The sequence below is a fragment of the Salvelinus sp. IW2-2015 genome, linkage group LG4q.1:29, assembly GCF_002910315.2.
Source record: "Salvelinus sp. IW2-2015 linkage group LG4q.1:29, ASM291031v2, whole genome shotgun sequence".
NCBI lineage: Eukaryota > Metazoa > Chordata > Actinopteri > Salmoniformes > Salmonidae > Salvelinus > Salvelinus sp. IW2-2015.
This window is the reverse complement of record NC_036842.1, coordinates 31408857-31427292: the sequence shown is the minus strand read 5'-3', so window position 1 is coordinate 31427292 and position 18436 is coordinate 31408857. Positions and strand designations below refer to the sequence as shown.

The 18436-nt window shown below is 46.9% G+C and overlaps 1 protein-coding gene across 1 annotated transcript; it reads right to left on the bottom strand.

The window, feature by feature from the left end:
• Window positions 1-6859: 6859 nt before the first annotated feature.
• Window positions 6860-16828, bottom strand: LOC111961815 (ectoderm-neural cortex protein 1). The gene is made up of 4 exons (XM_023984367.2): window positions 16427-16828; window positions 14506-14733; window positions 12753-14362; window positions 6860-9155 (listed from the first exon to the last, which is right to left on the bottom strand). The coding sequence occupies exons 2-3, from the start codon at window positions 14725-14727 to the stop codon at window positions 12809-12811; spliced, it is 1776 nt and encodes a 591-aa protein (XP_023840135.1). The 5' UTR covers window positions 14728-14733; window positions 16427-16828; the 3' UTR covers window positions 6860-9155; window positions 12753-12808.
• Between the last annotated feature and the right edge of the window lie 1608 nt (window positions 16829-18436).

Genomic DNA, 18436 nt, shown 5'->3' with positions numbered 1-18436 from the left:
ACATGTGGTTTCCATATGTTTGATGTGTTTTACACCGTTCCAAAGATTCCATTCCATTCATTACAATGAGCCTGTCCTGCTATATCTCCTCCACCAGCCTCCTTTGGTAGAGAGAGGAGCTAATTGAATCATTTAATTTCCCTGTTCGTTCAATCATGCTGCAGGAGACAGAAGCAGATGTGTTGGACCTGGGAAGAACCAATGAACCGTCTCCCCTCTCTGACTCCATGGAAACATTGGGACATTTCTGATTCAAACAGAACACTTATGCTCTCATTTCTTTTCTCTGTATGTCTCTTATGGTGCAGCAATCGACAATCACTCTCTTTCAGCAAGGGAAGTGCAAACGCTGTGCAATCAGATTTAAAATCTCCAACCTAAGAGTTAAAGATACTCTTTCTTTTTATTTCTGAGTATAAACACAACGAGAACAGGACCTGACCTGGGTTTAGATAGTCTCTGTGTGGTCCAGACCTACAGTAGGCCTGCTGAGCCCCTCCTCTCCTATCTTTCTCTGCTGCAGTAAGTCCAGCTATGTTAGCTAGTTAACTTCTCTACCCTTTCTTCCATCATGTGTTACTCCTGTGTGTCTAACTGCCAGGTGATCCAGATCGCAGCGAGCAGTCAGCGAGAGAGCAGAGGGGTGCGAGCAAAGAGAGCAGAGAGCCAGAGGTCAGCAGAGAGCCAGAGATCAGCTGGAGGGCAAAGAGAGCAGAGAGCCAGAGGTCAGCAGAGAGCCAGAGATCAGCAGAGAGCCAGAGATCAGCAGAGCCAGAGGTCAGCAGAGAACCAGAGGTCAGCGAGAGCCAAGTCAGAGAGCCAGAGGTCAGCAGAGAGCCAGAGATCAGCAGAGAGCCAGAGATAGCAGCAGAGTCAGCAGAGAGCCAGATCACAGAGAGCCAGAGATCAGCCAGAGAGCAGAGGTCAGCAGAGAGCCAGAGCGTCAGCAGAGAGCCAGAGGTCAGCAGAGAGCCAGCAGTAGCAGAGAGCCAGAGTCACAAAGCAGAGAGCAAGACCACGAGGTCAGCAGAGAGCCAGAGGTCAGGCAGAGGAGCCAGAGAGTCAGGCAGAGAGCCAGAGGTCAGCAGAGAGCCAGAGGTCAGCAGAGAGGCCAGAGGTCAGCTGGAGGGCAAAGAGCAGCAGAGAGCAGAGGCAGCAAGAGCCAAATCAGCAGAGAGCCAGAGGTCAGCAGAGGCCAGAGGTCAGTCAGCGAGAGCCAGAGATCAGCAGAGAGCCAGAGACAAGCTGGAGGCAAGAGCGGCAGAGATCAGCAGCAGAGCCCAGAGATCAGCAGAGAGCAAAGAGGTCAGCAGAGAGCCAGAGGTCGCAGAGAGCAGAGTAAGAGAAGCCAGAGTCCAGCAGAGGCCAGGTAGCAGAGAGCCAGAGGTCAGCAGAGGCAGAGGTCAGCAGAGAGCCAGAGATCAGCAGAGGCAGAGATCAGCAGAAGCACAGAGGTCAGCGAGAGACCAGAGGTCGCACAGAGCCAGAGTAGCGACCAGATCAGCTGGAGGGCAAAGAGAGCAGAGACTGCTGCACACTTTCATTACTCTACCGAGTGAGGCTGTGTCTAAAATGACACCCTATCCATTTAGGTCTCTACTTGACCAGAGCCCATAGGCACAAAAAAGTGCACATATATAGAGATAAGCGTGCTGTTTCGGACACAGACAGGATCCTGGGCTAAAAACCAATACATCAAGCCAATGCTTGCTGTATGAGAGGCCTGTGTTACCTCATTGAGAGGCCTGTGTTACCTCATTGAAAAGCTTATGTTACCTCATTAGAGGTCTATGTTACCTCATTAGAAAGCTTTTGTTACCTCGTTGAGAGGCTTATGTTACCTCATTGAGAGCTTATGTTACCTCATTGAGATGCTTATAGTTACCTCCATTGATGAGGCCTGTGTTACCTCATTGAGAGGCTATGTTACCTTTTTCCCCATTTTGTGAAGACAGGGGGGGGGGAGCCTTTTTTTGGTTGTTTAAAAAACCCTTTTTCATTTTTGGGGGAGGAGGGGGGCTTATGTTACCTCATTGAGAGGCTTATGTTACCTCATTGAGAGGCCTATGTTACCTCATTGAGAGGCTTATGTTACCTCATTGAGAGGCCTATTTTACCTCATTGAAAGGCCTGTGTTACCTCATTGAGATGCTTATGTTACCTCATTGAGAGGTTTATGTTACCTCAATGAGAGGCTTATGTTACCTCTTATTAATAATTCATAAACTAAACATACAGTGTGCTCTTGATCATTCCCCACCTGTCTCACAGATCTGCAAACCTGCAGCACAACTGGAAATGAAAGGTGGCCCTAAATTCAACATAAAAATGACCCCACCATGAAGATAATATTTTACTTTGTCACTTAAAACCCCTCCGGGGGTACATGTCTTTTCTGCTGTGATATTTACTTGGCCTGAAGCTCCCTGGTCTCTCTCTGTCTATCTTATTGGTGATGTAAAGGGGGAGTAAGGGCTGGCACATCTCAAAAGACCTCTCTCTCTTTTCAACTCTACTTTGACAGGAGACTGTGTGTGTGTGCGTGTGTGTGTGTGTGTGTGTGTGTGTGTGTGTGTGTGTGTGTGTGTGTGTGTGTGTGTGTGTGAGAGAGAGAGAGAGAGAGAACTGGTAAGGCTGAATCAGAGAGCTGCCAAACGTGTTGCCAGGCAACGGTGACATGCAGGAACATTGTTTTTATCGCCTGTGGGCACGTAGTACATGCTGCCAGAGCGTAGGTGGCTGCCTGGGTGGGCAATCATTCTGTCCATGTTATATTTTAAAAGCAGTCTTTCTAAATCTGAATATGTTTCATCTTTCTCTCTCTCTCACGCTCTCTCCGTCTCTCTCTCTTGCGCTCTCTCTCTCTCTCTCTGTCTCTCTCTCTATTTCTTTCTCTGTCTCTCTCTCTCTCTCTGTCGCTCTCTCTGTCCCTCCCTCCATCTGCAGCACAAAGCAGGGATTTGAACTGAACTTGGTGAGGACAGACTTCCCAGTAATCACTGGAGGTCAACTTATCATTGGTAATGTTATGTTAAGGGAAACAGGAGCCATTTCCTGCTAGACAGGATATTCAATTTCCTTTGATTAATAAGGGACTGTTAACTCACATAGGGGCACTAGAGGAGCCTCCCAGTCCCTCACACACAGACCAAAACTTCAACTCAAGTGCTAATCACTGTATCTTTGTTATACAGCATTGCCGCTGGGGGAAAATAAACACTTACTCAGTTCTCTTTGTCCCGGGTGGGACATAAGGCAGCAACAATATTCTACCACTGGAGTCTGTCTTTGGCCAAATCTTGTGCCCTGTCCCATGAGGAGGAAAGTAAAGAGGGAAGAAAATTCATTCCATCTGACAGATACACCTCAAAAAAGCCTGGGCGTCGCAAGTGAAGCTGAATAATAGCACATGTCCAACCTATGAACTTGAAGAATGTCTCTTTTAGTCGCGTTCCCCATCTTTCTGTGAAAGGGTACGTGTGTTGTGTTTGTCTGTGGTGAGGGTCGGGACTGGAGCCAGTTAAACTCGTGTTTCAGAACCTGCTGTCACCAATCACCAATCACCAATCACACCAAGCAGAGCAGAAAGGAGAGGAGCTAGACTCCACAGTGCTAGAGGAATGCAGTGTTATGTTGAGTCCCAAATGGAACCCTAACTCCATAGGGCATTGGTCAAAAGTAGTGCACTAAATAGGGTCATTTGGGATGCTGTCTTATTAAGCAGCTGGGCTGTGCTGTGCTGTGCTGTGCTCTCTGCTTTGCAGTCTCCACACTAATGGGATATTAAACTTGTTAGAGAGACAAGGAAACGTTAAACACAGTGAGTCCACAGTTGGCAAGCAGATATGTACCGTATTCTCTGCACTGTCTCATGTGGAAAGAGCGAGTGGAGGGTGTAGGAAGTGAGATATGAGGGAAGGGAGGGAGAGAGTTCTCCTTTTTCCTTCCTCAGCCCCCACAGTTTTCAGCAGATAAAGGTCACCGTTGCCTAGGTGACATGGCAGAAAAAGGGAAAGTATCTGGGCAGTCTTTTTCGCCTTATTCCTTCCCAAGCTGCAGATAGAGAAAGAGAGAGCAGAACAGAGAGAGAGCCGTAGAGAGCAGAGCAGAGAGAGAGAGAACAGAGAGAGTCGAGAGAGAGCAGAGCAGAGAGAGAGCAGAGCAGAGCAGAGAGAGAGCAGAGAGAGGAGAGAGCAGAGCAGAGAGAGAGGAGAGAGAGAGCACAGAGAGGAACAGAGTGAGAAAGAGAACAGAGAGAGAACAGAGTGAGAGAGTACAGAAAGAGAGCAGAGAGTGCAGAGAGACAGAGAGAGAGGAGAGGAGCAGAGAGAGCAGAGAGAGAGAGAGAGAGAAGCACAGAGAGAGAACAGAGTGAGAAAGAGAACAGAGAGAGAACAGAGAGTGAAGAGAGAGTACAATAAGAGAGAACAAGAAGAGAAGAGAGTACAAGAGAGAACAGAGTGAGAGAGAGTACAAAGAGAAGAACAGAGTGAGAGAGAGTACAAAGAGAGAACAGAGTGAGAGAGTACAGAAAGAGAGACAGAGACAGAACAGAGAGAACAGTCAGAGAGAACATAGTGAGAGAACATAGTGAGAGAACAGAGAGAACATAGAGAACAGACAGAGAGAACAGAGTGAGAGAACAGAGTGTGAGAACAGACAGAGAGAACAGAGTGAGAGAAGAGAACAGACAGAGAACAGAGTGAGAGAACAGAGTGAGAGAACAGAGTGAGAGAACAGACAGAGAACAGTGAGAGTACAGACAAAGAGAACAGAGAACAGAGTGAGAGAACAGACAGAGAACAGTGAGAGAACAGACAGAGAGAACAGAGAACAGAGTGAGAGAACAGAGTGAGAGCAGAACAGAGTGAGAGCAGAACAGAGCGGAGATGGAAAGCCACAGGCATACAGTAGATAGGATTATTTTAGTCTCTCCTCTAACAGAACAAAAGGCTGTGTGGAGGGATAATACAGTGGGCTTTAATACTGTGGGACAATTAAAGTGAACTACATTCCCTCTAAAGCTGCCTAAATATGTGAAACATGCAATAATGAGCTTGCTAGGCCTCCGAAACCCAGGCTATGGTGCTACTGCTGGAATGAGTGGGTTGTATTTTTCCTCATTCCTACTACTCAAGAGCTATGTCAAAATATTTGCAGGAGATTTATAGGGAAAGTTGGTCTTAGGAATGATAGATAGCCTGTATGCAAAACCGTCACGTGCCTTCATGAGTTTAGCCTGGGAAAGACATTGGATGTTGGTTTAAGCATAGTGTTAAAATACATTTCTTTAGAGGTCATTGTGTGTGTACACCAAATAGTTACACAAATAGTTGCAATATATCAAAGCTCAATTGCAAATAAAGACAGGTAAGGCAAGTGATTACAGTAAAGAGGAAAAACTCATTTATTTTGCCATGAATTTCACACTGTGAAAAAAAATCTGTCACATGTACAAAACAATGTTATAAAAAAATTGAAACATGACAGAAAAAATGAAAGCAAATGCACATTGAAAGTGTTTATAAAGAATTTTACATCATTTTGGTGAATGCCTACAGCAAGCCAGTCAGGGAGAACACACTACACGTAAGCGGACGTAAGCGAGCTGAATCCCAATAAAGGAAGAGAGAGGGGGCAAAAAGAGAAATGAGAGAGGGAAGAAAATGACACTGAACAATCACTTGTAAATTGGAGGGGCACTCACTGCTTGACCGTTGCCAGGGTAACTTATGTTCTAAAAGGAACCCTCTTATCTGATTGGTGAGGAGAAACGTGCAGTGTTCTGTGGGCGGGTTGGTTAGGGGGTCGACATCAAGGAGCAAATGAGTTCTCCATAGAATTCCTTCATCAGTTTGGCTTTGTAGGCCTGGGAGGAGGGCTGGGAGGTGGGAGGAGGGCTGGGGTGGGAGGTGGCTGGGAGGTGGGAGGTGGGCTGGGAGCTGGGCTGGGAGCGTGGAGGTGGGCTGGGAGGTGGGAGCTGGGCTGGGAGGTGGGAGGTGGGCTGGAGGTGAGAGGTGGGCTGGGAGCTGGGCTGGGAGGTGGGAGGTGGGCTGGGAGGTGGGAAGTGGGCTGGGAGCTGGGAGGTGGGCTGGGAGCTGGGCTGGGAGGTGGAGGTGGTGCTGGGAGCTGGGAGGTGGGCTGGGAGCTGGGAGGTGGGCTGGGAGAGAGGGCTGGGAGGTGGGAGGTGGGCTGGGAGCTGGGAGGTGGGCTGGGAGGTGGGAGGTGGGCTGGAGCTGGGCTGGAGGTGGGCTGGGAGGTGGGAGCTGGGCTGGGGGGGAGGTGGGCTGGAGGTGAGAGGTGGCTGGGAGCTGGGCTGGGAGGTGGGAGGAGGGCTGGGAGGTGGGAGGTGGGCTGGGAGGTGGCCTGGGAGCTGGGAGGAGGGCTGGGAGGTGAGAGGTGGGCTGGGAGCTGGGCTGGGAGGTGGGAGGAGGGGGGAGGTGGGCTGGGAGCTGGGAGGTGGGCTGGGAGGTGGGCTGGGAGCTGGGAGGTGGGCTGGGAGCTAGGAGTTGGGCTGGGAGCTAGGCTGGGAGCTGGGCTGGGAGGTGGAAGTTGGGCTGGGAGGAGGACTGGGAGGTGGGTGGCTCAAATAATCAAACAGGAATGTGGAATACAAGGGATTGAGGCCATTCACCGAATCCATCCAGAACACATCCTGCCTGGGAAAATCTATACAGCTGTTAGCTTTTATGTTGACCTTGACAATGATTTCATCATGCTAAACTGTACATGTCAATATTCTGGCCACCCAGACAGACAAACAGACAAAAACATCAAGAAATCAACTACTGATACAACATTTTGGATGCAAGTATTTAAGACATTCTTTTTGTTGGTCTTTGGAACTCTCCCCTGTCACATTCCCTCCCATACATCAGTGCCCATATGGTGAAGAGCACTGCGGTGTCTGCCTGCCCTTTAAATGTACACGATTCAGTTAACTACACATCCTCTTCCTCCTCCTCATCTTCACACGCACACTATACTAAAATGGCAATATTCTGACTTGAGATCTACATGCTTAGCTTGTATTTTTCATGCAAGTCTCCCGTTGACATTGATAAATGATGTACACAGAAGTCTGAGCTACATACGCTCATCTCAAGTCATAATATTGAATATTTGAGTGTGGGACCTCATAGCAGAGTCAACATTTAAATGTGAGATGTTACTCTACCCAGAGTCCACCTCTAAAACAGACACATTCTCTAAGCAAGGCCCACCCACAGGCCACTTGCAATCTAGGTAATCTAAGTGTCCATCCCTACACTGATTCCTAACCCCAGACCCCAGACCTCTGACCTGTTCACCTAACTGACCATATGGTTGGAACAGGTTGCACTTTGGGAGAAACTGAACAGTGCAAAAAAAAGCAGACCAAAGGATAAATAATAAAATAGAGCATCTATAACAAGGGTCATGCATGATTTACCCTTAAAAAGATCTACATTAATTTACCTGGAAATTAATGCAGGGAGAGAAACAATAAAGAAAGTAAAGTCATTTTTGTATAAATTAAGACTTATGAAACATGATACACTGGAGCAAGATAAGACAAGAATGTATTAAGTTTCAGTTTTGGTTAGGAAGGTAACAAGATGCTCTTGACCAGAGAAGTTCATCATGCCAATCTTACTTGAGTCCCCATATCCATGGTACATGCTCTGAAGAGTTCAGAATAATCTTCTAGGCAAAGTAGAAAATCTATCCATCGGTGATCCATCAAAACAATACTGCTCATTGGAATGACTTCAGAACAAACAGTAAATAGTGTGCAAGAGCAAACCCTTCAGGGCTGGATGCAATCCGTATAGGAAGCTTAACATTTTAAAGGTCCTTTCCGATTGAGCCGACATGCAGCTATTACCGTGAATGCAGTCTCCGCGAACGTGGAAACATTGCCTTTCAATTTCAATCACGCTGTAATCCTGATATTCAGCACTACAGATTGAATCGAGCCCTTAGTGTCCAACTGTGCTTGGATTAGCATTTTCTTCAGTTCTGTGTTGCATTGTCCACTTCTCTTCTTGGATTATTGTTATTTTGGATCAGGAGAGTGTAGTGACCTACTGCAAGAATGGGGTTGGGGGAGGCAGGGCTAAAGGGGGTGGTAACTTTATATCGGTAGACATGACAGGACTTGACCCTCCTTCACCCTCTCCCAAACTCCGCTCTCAGACTCAGCTGGTGCTGGCACTTCAAGTCCTCACAACACGTAGTGACAGCTAGAGCCAGGTCTCACAGCAAACTGCCAAAGAGGAACTTCCAACACCCATTAAAACGTTTTAAACCCCAAACGCCTACTAGGTGGTGGGGACAGGAAGAGGAGGGGAGGAGGTTGTCAATCTCTGTCTCTCTCCTCTTGGCGAGGGCAGAACGACTGGAACTAGAAGAGTCTAAAGTCTCAGATACACCAGGGAGAGAAAACTGTTGATGGATCAGTTGGTTATAATCAAGCTGAAGAGGAGTCCGTCTCTGGTCACTTTCCTCTCTCCCCTCATATGTATCCTATGTCCAAACAGGTCCTCCTTCATGCTATTCAATTAAAGGCCCTGTGCAGAGGATGTTTCTTCTTCTTTTTTAACATTTCATATCACAGAATTATCAGAGTGAGAAGAGCAAAGACATAGTCTGTAGTACAAGTATTTCATGATTGAATGGAAAGAAATCCAGGCTGTGTGAGTGTGTAACTGACTGATATGTTGATGGATCTTTCATGGAAGGCTGAGAAGCACAGGCGCGGTATGCCGAAAGTACACTGGGATTAGGGGGTTGTTGGATTTTACAGTACAAGCAGCAGGTTGTTGGATCGTACAGTACAAGCAGCAGGTTGTTGGATCGTACAGTACAAGCAGCAGGTTGTTGGGTTTGTTTGCATGAATAACGTCCAAACCTCTCTCTCAGAAACGATATGACATCATTGACATCATTCTGTGTACAAGGTCCTCTCAGGAGCATTGATGGTTCTTTAAACGTCTGTAAACTCACAGTAGCATTAGGGTGGATCAAGGTGTGTTTTCACACTTATACAATGGTTCAGTTTTTTTTCATGAAGAAAATTAGAAAGTCTTTTTTTTATTGCACAGACAGGAAGTTAAAGAGTGTGATTCTATCTTCACAGCTGGAATCCAGTGGATGATGCAAAACAGAGAAATCTGAGGAAAAAGGAGAGAGAAAAAAATTACCCATTAGACAAACAGTGTTTAAGAGGTCATGGAAAATATCTCTGCTTTTGCGCCTCGAAAAAAGGCTCAAAAGTAGACAATTTAACATATTTGCTAAGATTCAAAAGTTCAGGGACAGAAAAATCCCTCAGATAGGGTCTGGAGTCTATCTTCACTCCATTACTGTCCCCCCTAACTCCTTCTCTTTCTCCCCTCAGTAAAAAAAAAAAAACTAAACAGACACTGCCTTGCCTGCCGTGGCATTTGCACCTGTTTCTCTAGAGACTTGTCAGAGATATCATGCATTAGGCTAGAAGGCTAATGGACTCCTTTGTGAAATTCATCCACTTTACTGCCATTCCCCCGACACAGTTAGGGTTCTTTTTATCGCTCCCCCAAATCTAAGTCCAGATAGATATTTCAAATCTGATGGCCTTTGACTTCTGCTCTGCATCTTATTCTGACTTTTCGGTTTTAAAAGCTTTATTTTTTTCAGCATTACACCACAGATGGTTTAAAGCCTTGAGAAGGCCCCATGTGTAACGCAAGTCTAATATCCATTTTAAATACATATCCTCCTCCCCCATCTCTCTCGCCTTCTTCCCATGTGGCCCTATCTTGAGGGGGAAGCCCAATCTTACAACTGGCTGTGGTAGCTAGAGGAAACGCACATACAGGCACACACATGCAAACACGCACGCACACGGTCGCACACGGTCGCACACACACACACACACACACACACACACACACACACACACACACACACACACACACACAGAGATGAGTGCATAACGGTCGATCCGCCAACTCTGCCTCCCAGAAGAGGCCTTTCTCAATTAGGCTTCCAGAAAAGATCCAGTTCTACTGGCCTAGTGATGGGGATATCTGCCTGGAGGTCATTGCATAGCGAAGGATGAATAACAATAAGCAAGCATCTCTATCCTCTCCAACGCATGAGTGGAATGAGCTAGCTGACTGATAATCAAATCCTCATTTCAGATTTTGGAGGATTCTATACCCTGGAGTTCCCCAGTCCTTACCAACCTTGGAAGTTACAAAATGGAATGATTGGAAAATTGGATTTGATCAGTATGGCACCCTTGCGAGACTAAAGCAGATCTCTGAACAAAAGCATAAATTGGCTTGACACCAGATACCTAGTGGGGCTGTAAACAGTACAAGCCAGCAGGACGGACTAGACCTAATAGAGGGAGAGAGAGGAAGGGAAAAGGGAGGGATGAAGAGAGAGGAGGGGGAAGTGTAGAGGGGAGTGTTGAGCAACCAAAAAAGTGTGAAAACAGACTGAAGAGGAGAGATCTGTTTTTCACCCTTCTCTCCTCCCCTCCCACTATTTAGTGGCCAGTAATACAACAGTGTCACTGGAGTCACCACTCCACACTATGACTGTTTACAGAAAAATGGGCACCTACGCAAAAGAGAGGATCAGGCCTCAGTGACTGAAATCTGAAATAATTGTACACCCAAAAGCAGTATGTTGCATTGGTTTAGTCTAGAGGGTTAAAGCTTTCACTGCAGTCTCTGTTTCAGAGATGAGTCATTGAAGAAAAATTTGCACTTAAGTCAGGGAGCATTTTATCAAAGGAGAGCAAAGAATAGTGGAGCGGAGAGGCGCATCAGTATCCCAGGCCGATCAATCTATTTATCTATCCTTCCCTCTCTGCCTCTCCCCTCTATTTGGCTCATGAGCTGAGGGCACACAGCCATTTCACCAAGGTCTGCGAAATGAGAAGGTCTGCCAATTGTGTGTCTGCATGCGTGTGTGTGTGTGCGCATCTGTCCGCGTGTGTGCATGTGTGTCTGCCTTTATACGATCGTGTGTGAGTGTGAAAGAGAGAGTCGGATTATGACACCAGGGTCTCCAGTGTTCAGAATGAGCAGGGTTGCCAATCGTCTGTGCTCTACATCTGTCTGGCCTGCTTATCGTCAAGGAGACAGAGAGTGGTTACTATAAGGCTTTGCAGATACACACAGACAGACACACAGACACAGGGAACAGGGGAGAGGTGGGGGAGACTGGGGCTGCTCAGAGAAACAGTAAACACTCACTTCCTGTCCAGGCACTGTTATTTGTCAGGGCCGGAGTGTGTGTGTACTGGCTGTGTTTTGCTTGTCTGCATGGCTGTGCAGCCGCGTTCTCTCTGAAAGACAGGCACCAAAGCCTTACTCCCTGTTACCACCCTCTGCCTTCTCCTCATCTCAGTAACTCCAGACTGCCTCTCTCTCACTCACCTCCCACCCAGAGCCCCATAAACCCATCAAAATGAGGCAATTGAGAGTGGATTAGCTTCACCAGGATGTTGTAGCTTGCCGGCATGTAACTTGTCTAATTGGCATCCCCCCTCTCAACCCCCTCAGATAGATTTCCCCCACAGGGACAATAAAAGTATTTTATTCTGTTTCAATTACCCCCTGTGTGCCTCCTCCTTCACTGCCTCGTGCAGGTTGAAGTTTATTGTCATGAGTCTTGTCCTGTAGGCAGAACTGAGTGATTTCCCCTTAGGCCAGCCGCAAAGTCAAAATTGTCTCACCACAAACCTGCGGTCTCATAACTCTCATGACCTACACATACAATCCTACCACTCACTCCCCTCTCTCCACACAGTGGTCTGGTGTATTTTGTTTCGCCCTGTATCTGTGGTTTTCACTGGTATCGACAGACCCAAATCAAATAGCGGCGGCTGCTTGGTTAGTATTCAAAGCATGCAGTTCAGCCCTGGCCAAAATCGCATGGCAATCTAATTACTCTATCAATAGTCCATTTGTGCTTGATTCAATCAGGATCTTTGTAGGGTGACGGAGGAAGAACAGGATTTTTATCTACTGGCTACTGAATGAAAACAGCTGTCTTTAACCTATGAGCTGGGAATTTTACTTATATCATCCCAGTATGTGACAATGAGAGCTCAAAACACAGCCCAATAGATATGTGACAATGAGAGCTCAAAACACAGCCCAATAGATATGTGACAATGAGAGCTCAAAACAACAAGCCTAGTAGAATATGTGACAATGAGAGCTCAAACACACAGCCCAGTAGATATGTGACAATGAGAGCTCAAAACACAGCCCATAGATATGTGACAATGAGAGCTCAAAACACAGCCAGTAGATATGTGACAATGAGAGCTCAAACACAGCCCAGTAGATATGTGACAATGAGAGCTCAAAACACAGGCCACAGTAGATATGTGACAATGAGAGCTCAAAACACAGCCCAGTAGATATGTGACAATGGATTGAGAGACTTCAAAAACACAGCCCAGTAGATATGTGACAATGAGAGCTCAAAACACAGCCTAGTAGATATGTGACAATGAGAGCTCAAAACACAGCCCAGTAGATATGCGACGAAGAGTGTTTATTAGAAAAACTGACAACAAGAAACTGTCTTATGCACTCAGCTCAGCTGAGAATACTTGAAATCGCTTGGACTCTCCAGTCTGGACTGCCCAGAGTATCACTAATACATTATGCATTCCATCTCATTCCCCTACTGACAGATAGTAACAAACAGACAACAACACAGAGAGAGAGAGAGAGAGAGAGAGAGACAGATCTCCATACCTCATGAGAGGGGGGTTGGGATGGAGGTGTGGGGCTATCCCAGAATGCCATGCAGGTCAGGCTGGGAGATGTTTCCAGGTGCTGACGAAGGCAGTGGGGATGAGGGAGTAGGGTACGGTAGTGATGCTGTTCCAAGCATCCAGCGTCGGGTCATAACAGTCCAGAGTCTTACACCGCTGTGTGCCAAAGTAGCCCCCCACCACATACAGTTTGTTTCCTGACGCTACGGCCTGGCAGCTCATCCTCTTAGCCGTCACGTCTCCCACTTTAGTCCACTGGTAGGTATCGCTGCTGAACTTATAGGCCGAGCACGCCGAGAACTCTGTGTCCCCGCCCATCACAAAGATCTGATTGCCGAGGACGGCGGCGGCAGTGTAGCGCCAGGGCTGCGGGCAGGAGGCGGGAACCATCCAGCAATTCTCCTGCGGATCGTAGCACTGCACCTTGGGAAGTTTGTCGTGGGTGACGCTGGTGCCGCCGAAGGCGAAGAGTTTCAGCTTGACGCTGACCACCGCCGCGTTGCTCACGCCTTCCCTCAGCGGCGCCACCATGGTCCACTTATTGGCCGCCGGGTCGAACTGCTCCACCTGTTTCAGGGACACCGAGGGCGAGGCGGGGAGGCAGCCGGTGCCGGCCGTGTGTCCTCCAACCACGTACAAGCAGTGTTTCAGCTCGGCTGAACCGTGGCCGAAGCGGGCGATGAGCATGGGCGCTGCCTTGGACCACTCCTCATGCACGGTGTCATAGACCCACACGTCTTTGGACACACCGTTCTCCGAGCCCCTCCCACCGGTCACGTAGACCTTACAGCCGATTGCACACGCGCTGAACTCCTTCCTGGGGCTGGGGATGTCCGCCTTGGGGATGATCTCCTTGGCCTTCTGGTCCACCAAGTACAGCTTGTCACACATGAAGGTCTGTCCTCCCAGGAGGAACAGGGCGTGGCTGGTCTTCCTGGGCCGGGCGCAGGGGCTGTTCACCACCCCGTCGTTCTGGAGGATCTTCAGTTTGCAGTGGATGGCCTCGTCCACCAGCTCCTTGCTCTTTAACTGGGCGTTGATCAGCTCCTCCGTGGACACGTTCTCCATGAGGAAGATGGCAGGGAGGAGTGCCAGGCGGACGGTCTGCAGCAGTTCCGGCAGGTGGCAGTGCCTCCTCTCCAGGTCGTAGTTGACCCAGTTGAGGGTGGCCTCATAGACCAGTCTCTCGTCCTCTGTCTCCAGCTCCTCGTGGGACAGGAGCTGCACCACCATGTCTTTGGGGAGCTGCAGGAAGTCCTCTGTCTTGCAGATGGCGGGGAAGTTGCTGAGGCACATGCCCCAGGAGAGCTCAGACAGCTTGGTGCACTGGTGGGCGTCGGACAGCAGCAGCATGCCCAGGCAGTTGGACGGGTGCAGGTTCCTCTCCAGGAACTCGGCGCAGGCGTCCCGGATGTCCTGGAACTCCAGCATGTCCCCGGCCTCCAGGAGAGACTCTGCATTCTCCTCGTTGATGACCACGCGAGAGGAGTAGGCGTAGTCTAATAACAGCTCCAGGACCTCAGGGTGGATGGAGTCCCTGAAGTCAACCTCGCTGGCCTGGCTTTCCCGGAGACCTCCAGAAAACATAGCCTGACAGACAAACAAGGGGGTGGGAAACCAAGAGTTAGCGCATTAGCATTTAGTCCAGCTAGTGTTAGCATGGCAGCTAAACGTGACTTGTTTTCCAATGGCAAACACTAACAGTACCCTGCCTTGGGTGACAGTGTCTTTACCTGGAAGTAGCGGCTGCAGGCGGCCAGCACGGCACGGTGGCAGGGGAAAGAGCGGCTCCCGGCGTGGAGGAGGACATCGGTGAAGAGACGTTGCTGCCGCAGTGTGTTCAGGTGCATCAGGACGCTGTCGGCGTACGACGACTTGTGGAACAGGTAGATGTTCATGGAGCCAGTGCTGGCACGCGACTTGCGGTTCTCATGGACGCACACAGACATTTTCATTGAATCCTGGATAAGGAGAACAAAATGATGAATTGTATTTGCATTTGCATTATTATACTGTATAATAATCAAGTAATAGACATAGCCAGTGGCATGAGTGATTCTAAAAAGAAAACCCATACAAACATATGGAAACCCATACAAACACATCATAGAAAAATGCATGATAATATATTTAAAGCATTGGGATGTAGCCTACTGTTCAAAGTAATTTTTCTAACCAGAAACCCTGAATATAAATGGAAGCTAGTCCAAGCCAAGCCAAGCCCTGTAAGAGTGTATTACTCATCTCTACACAGTCCTAAGGAAGGGTAGTGATTCTCCATCACATTCTCAGGATGCATCCCAATTGGCCCCCATTCCCTATAGAGCCCTATGGGCGCTGGTCAAAGTAGTGCACTATATAGAGAATATGGTGCCATTTGGAATGCAACCTCTCAGTCTCATTTTGATTTCAGGCAGGGTGTGTGATATGATCAATATCAGCAGGGTCGCTCCCTGGGCTGGGATCAAGAAAGCAATGCCTGTCTGCCAGAGATGTTGATATGACTGGGACAGGCAGACAGATAGCTGCTGTGCTGGATGATGTCATGACACATACACACACACACAGACCCTGTCTGATCTGATGTCTAGGGCTGGCTGGAATCTGTCAAATCATTGCCAGGTGTTCAAAGTGGACCAGGGATACAGAGAGAAGAGGTGGGGGGGCTAGGCAGGGAGAAAACTTGCAAAAGTAAACAGCAAGGCATGTGTATCCTATAACTGTCCAATCCCTGCAGGAAAAATAAACCCTATCACTGGGCAAAATGCCAATTTAACCCGTCACTGTAAACAGCCGTCATCTGCGAGTGTATATTCAAATCCAATCAGTCCTAATTGTATTGTAACCAATACAATGCCGGCGGTCCCCGACTGGCTGTCATCGTCTCTGCGCGAGAGGTTAATTGTGTTGTTAAATCCAACGCTCCACGGGACTAAAATTGTGTTCCTTGCCGAATTTAACCGAATAAGGAACATTAATGACACATCAGCAGCTATGTTGGCACTATATCACACCTGATGCCCTCCGTTAATCTCGTTACACCGGGAGCAGCTGTGAAGGGCACCCAGGGAGACCATTCTGAATAGACCGGGTTTAATCAATGAGAAGACAACACAATATAAGGGTTACAATTGCAAGGGATGATTTATTTATTTTTTAATAAATATCGCCTCAGTGTTTCTAGATGAGATTGGCTTGAATATATTTATAAAAGACGTACACATGCTAAAAGTCCTCTTCATGCCCTAAAAATAACACATTTTAGGCTATATGATCTCAATCTTTGCTTTGTCTTGCTTCTCTCGTTAAAGTATACTAGAATATATGCAGTCAATTAACATGATGATGCAAAAACACAACGTTCCCTCTGAATATTGTCCTCTAAATTATTCTAATATGGTATCTCCTAGACAGATGTTTGAGGAATTCCTTTAATAAGTGGCATGCTGCAAAATCCATTACAGGATGGTGTCTTTAGGCTATGTTCTTAAATTAGGCGTTTCCCACAAAAAGACACAATAAAGGTAGATGTGATCCTCTCAAATGCCCCATCAGAGCTCCTCCATGCATGGAGCCTATATCACAACATCAACAATAATGGCAATAACAATTCTCAAATGTGAAAAATACAAATAGACTATGTGCAATTCCTACCTCTTTGGGTGAAAGTAGGAGTTCAATTTTGTCTGCTTTATCCCTCGAACATGCCACTGCTGGAAGAGTAGCCACGATGCTGGTTCAAGCAAGCCACTTGTGCTTGGGAGAATGCGCGTCTTGGGTTCCTCAAAAAGGAATAGCCTTATTTGGAAAGGATCTGGACAATATTTCTATCCCTATATAGATGTCAATGGACTCGACTCATCTAAATGTGTCGTTCAGTGATGAGATCTCCAGTTCAACATTCGTCGTTCCGTCCAGTTTGAAGGAATACAGATACGGGTTTGCGCTCGCGGACTGACTCCAGACTTGCTTCTGATCCTATAGGAGTTCTATGTCGATAGTGCATACGGTGCGCTCGGTTGAGTCGGGTCTTCCCTCGGTAAAATCAATGGGTGTGTTTATAGTGAGAAAGGGGGAGGAACGTCCTCGTGTCGAGGAAGCGGAGTGGGAGAGGTAAGCTATGCAAAGTAGCCTAGTGTGATGGGAACGGAGCAGCAGCAGCAGAGGCGGTAGGATAACAACGGAAGGGAGAAGTAATAAAACAGTAAAATAGTCAGTGAGAGAGAGTCTGCCGTCTCAAATCTAAGAGTAGTACAATTTACTCACCTGCAGAACTGTGCCCTTTATTACAAACAGACGCTCAACAGACAAAGTGTATCCTGATCCGTCAGAAGGCCTATATAGCCTACCTACACTCTGTAATGTAGATGTGAGTTCAGATTTTTTTGCACACCATACGAGGGCTACTGGATGATAAAATGCACAAAATATGATTTATATTAGGCTACATTTGATTTCCATGAAGTCAACTTCCTTAATGGGAAACGTCACCATTTTCCAACTTCATAGTCATCATCTCCAGCACCATCCCAACATCAACATGTGAAATTGGTGCATTTCTACATTTTGTACTAAAACATAGAGGAAGATAAGCGTTTCCAATGACATCATAGGTGTGCATCATGTGATTTTGATCAATTGTGAGTAGGTATTGCCTACTAATTGTCTACTAATTGGTTGATGATGTCATTGGAATCACATATTTCTCTATCATATATCTCTATTCTGGATTTTAAAAAAGAAACCGAATGGGGCTAAACACAGACAAAATCCTAGAGGAAAACCTGGTTCAGTCTGCTTCCCACCAGACACTGGGAGATTAATTCACCTTTCAGCAGGACAATAACGTAAAACACAAGGCCAAATCTACACTGGAGTTGCTTACCAAAAAGACTGACTCACAGTTAAAATCTATGGCAAGACTTAAAAATGGTTGTCTAGCAATGATCAACTACCAATTTGACAGAGCTTGAAGAATTTTGAAAATAATAATTGACAAATATTGTACAATCCAGGTGTGCAAAGCACTTCGAGACTTACCCAGAAAGACTCACAGCTGTAATTGCTGCCAAAGGTGATTCTAACATGTACTGACTCAGAGATATGAATATTTCAGGGAGACATTTCTCTATTTCATTTTCAATAAATGTGCAACATTTCAAAAAATGTTTTCACTTTGTCATTATGGGGTATTGTGTGTAGAGGGGTGAAATGTGTTTTGTTGCTTTAATCCATGATGAATTCAGGTTGTAACACAATCAAATGTGGAATAAGACGAGGGGTATGAATACTTTCTGGACGCACGGTACGTGTGTCAATATACACGTGACCAGAGGCCTGGCCATGACCCAACATAGTCTAGTGTACAAATTACGTGGAATATACATTTTGCCTGCCAGGGTCTTTACACCTAAATGTGTTCATATTTGTAAAATATAATGGACCGACAGACACGGGACAGTACGTTTAGATGGATATAGGTCATTTTGGCATGCAACATTGGCAAAATTCCAAAAGTTTTACTGCCGAAACATATTGTCACAAATAATGAATCCACTTAAAAATTGTGAAATGGTGAGATATTGTTGAGATTGATGTGATACTGAATGAAAACTTCATTAGAGTCTGAAACAACTTTGTGAAACATGACTGTTTTTGTGACAA

Excerpts from the sequence above, each read along its gene's own strand:
- LOC111961815 (XM_023984367.2), bottom strand. The coding sequence starts at position 14,727 with ATGAAAATGTCTGTGTGCGTCCATGAGAACCGCAAGTCGCGTGCCAGC. Across the intron at positions 14,363-14,505 it reads CCTGCAGCCGCTACTTCCAG|GCTATGTTTTCTGGAGGTCT; the intron begins GTAAAGACACTG and ends TTTGTCTGTCAG.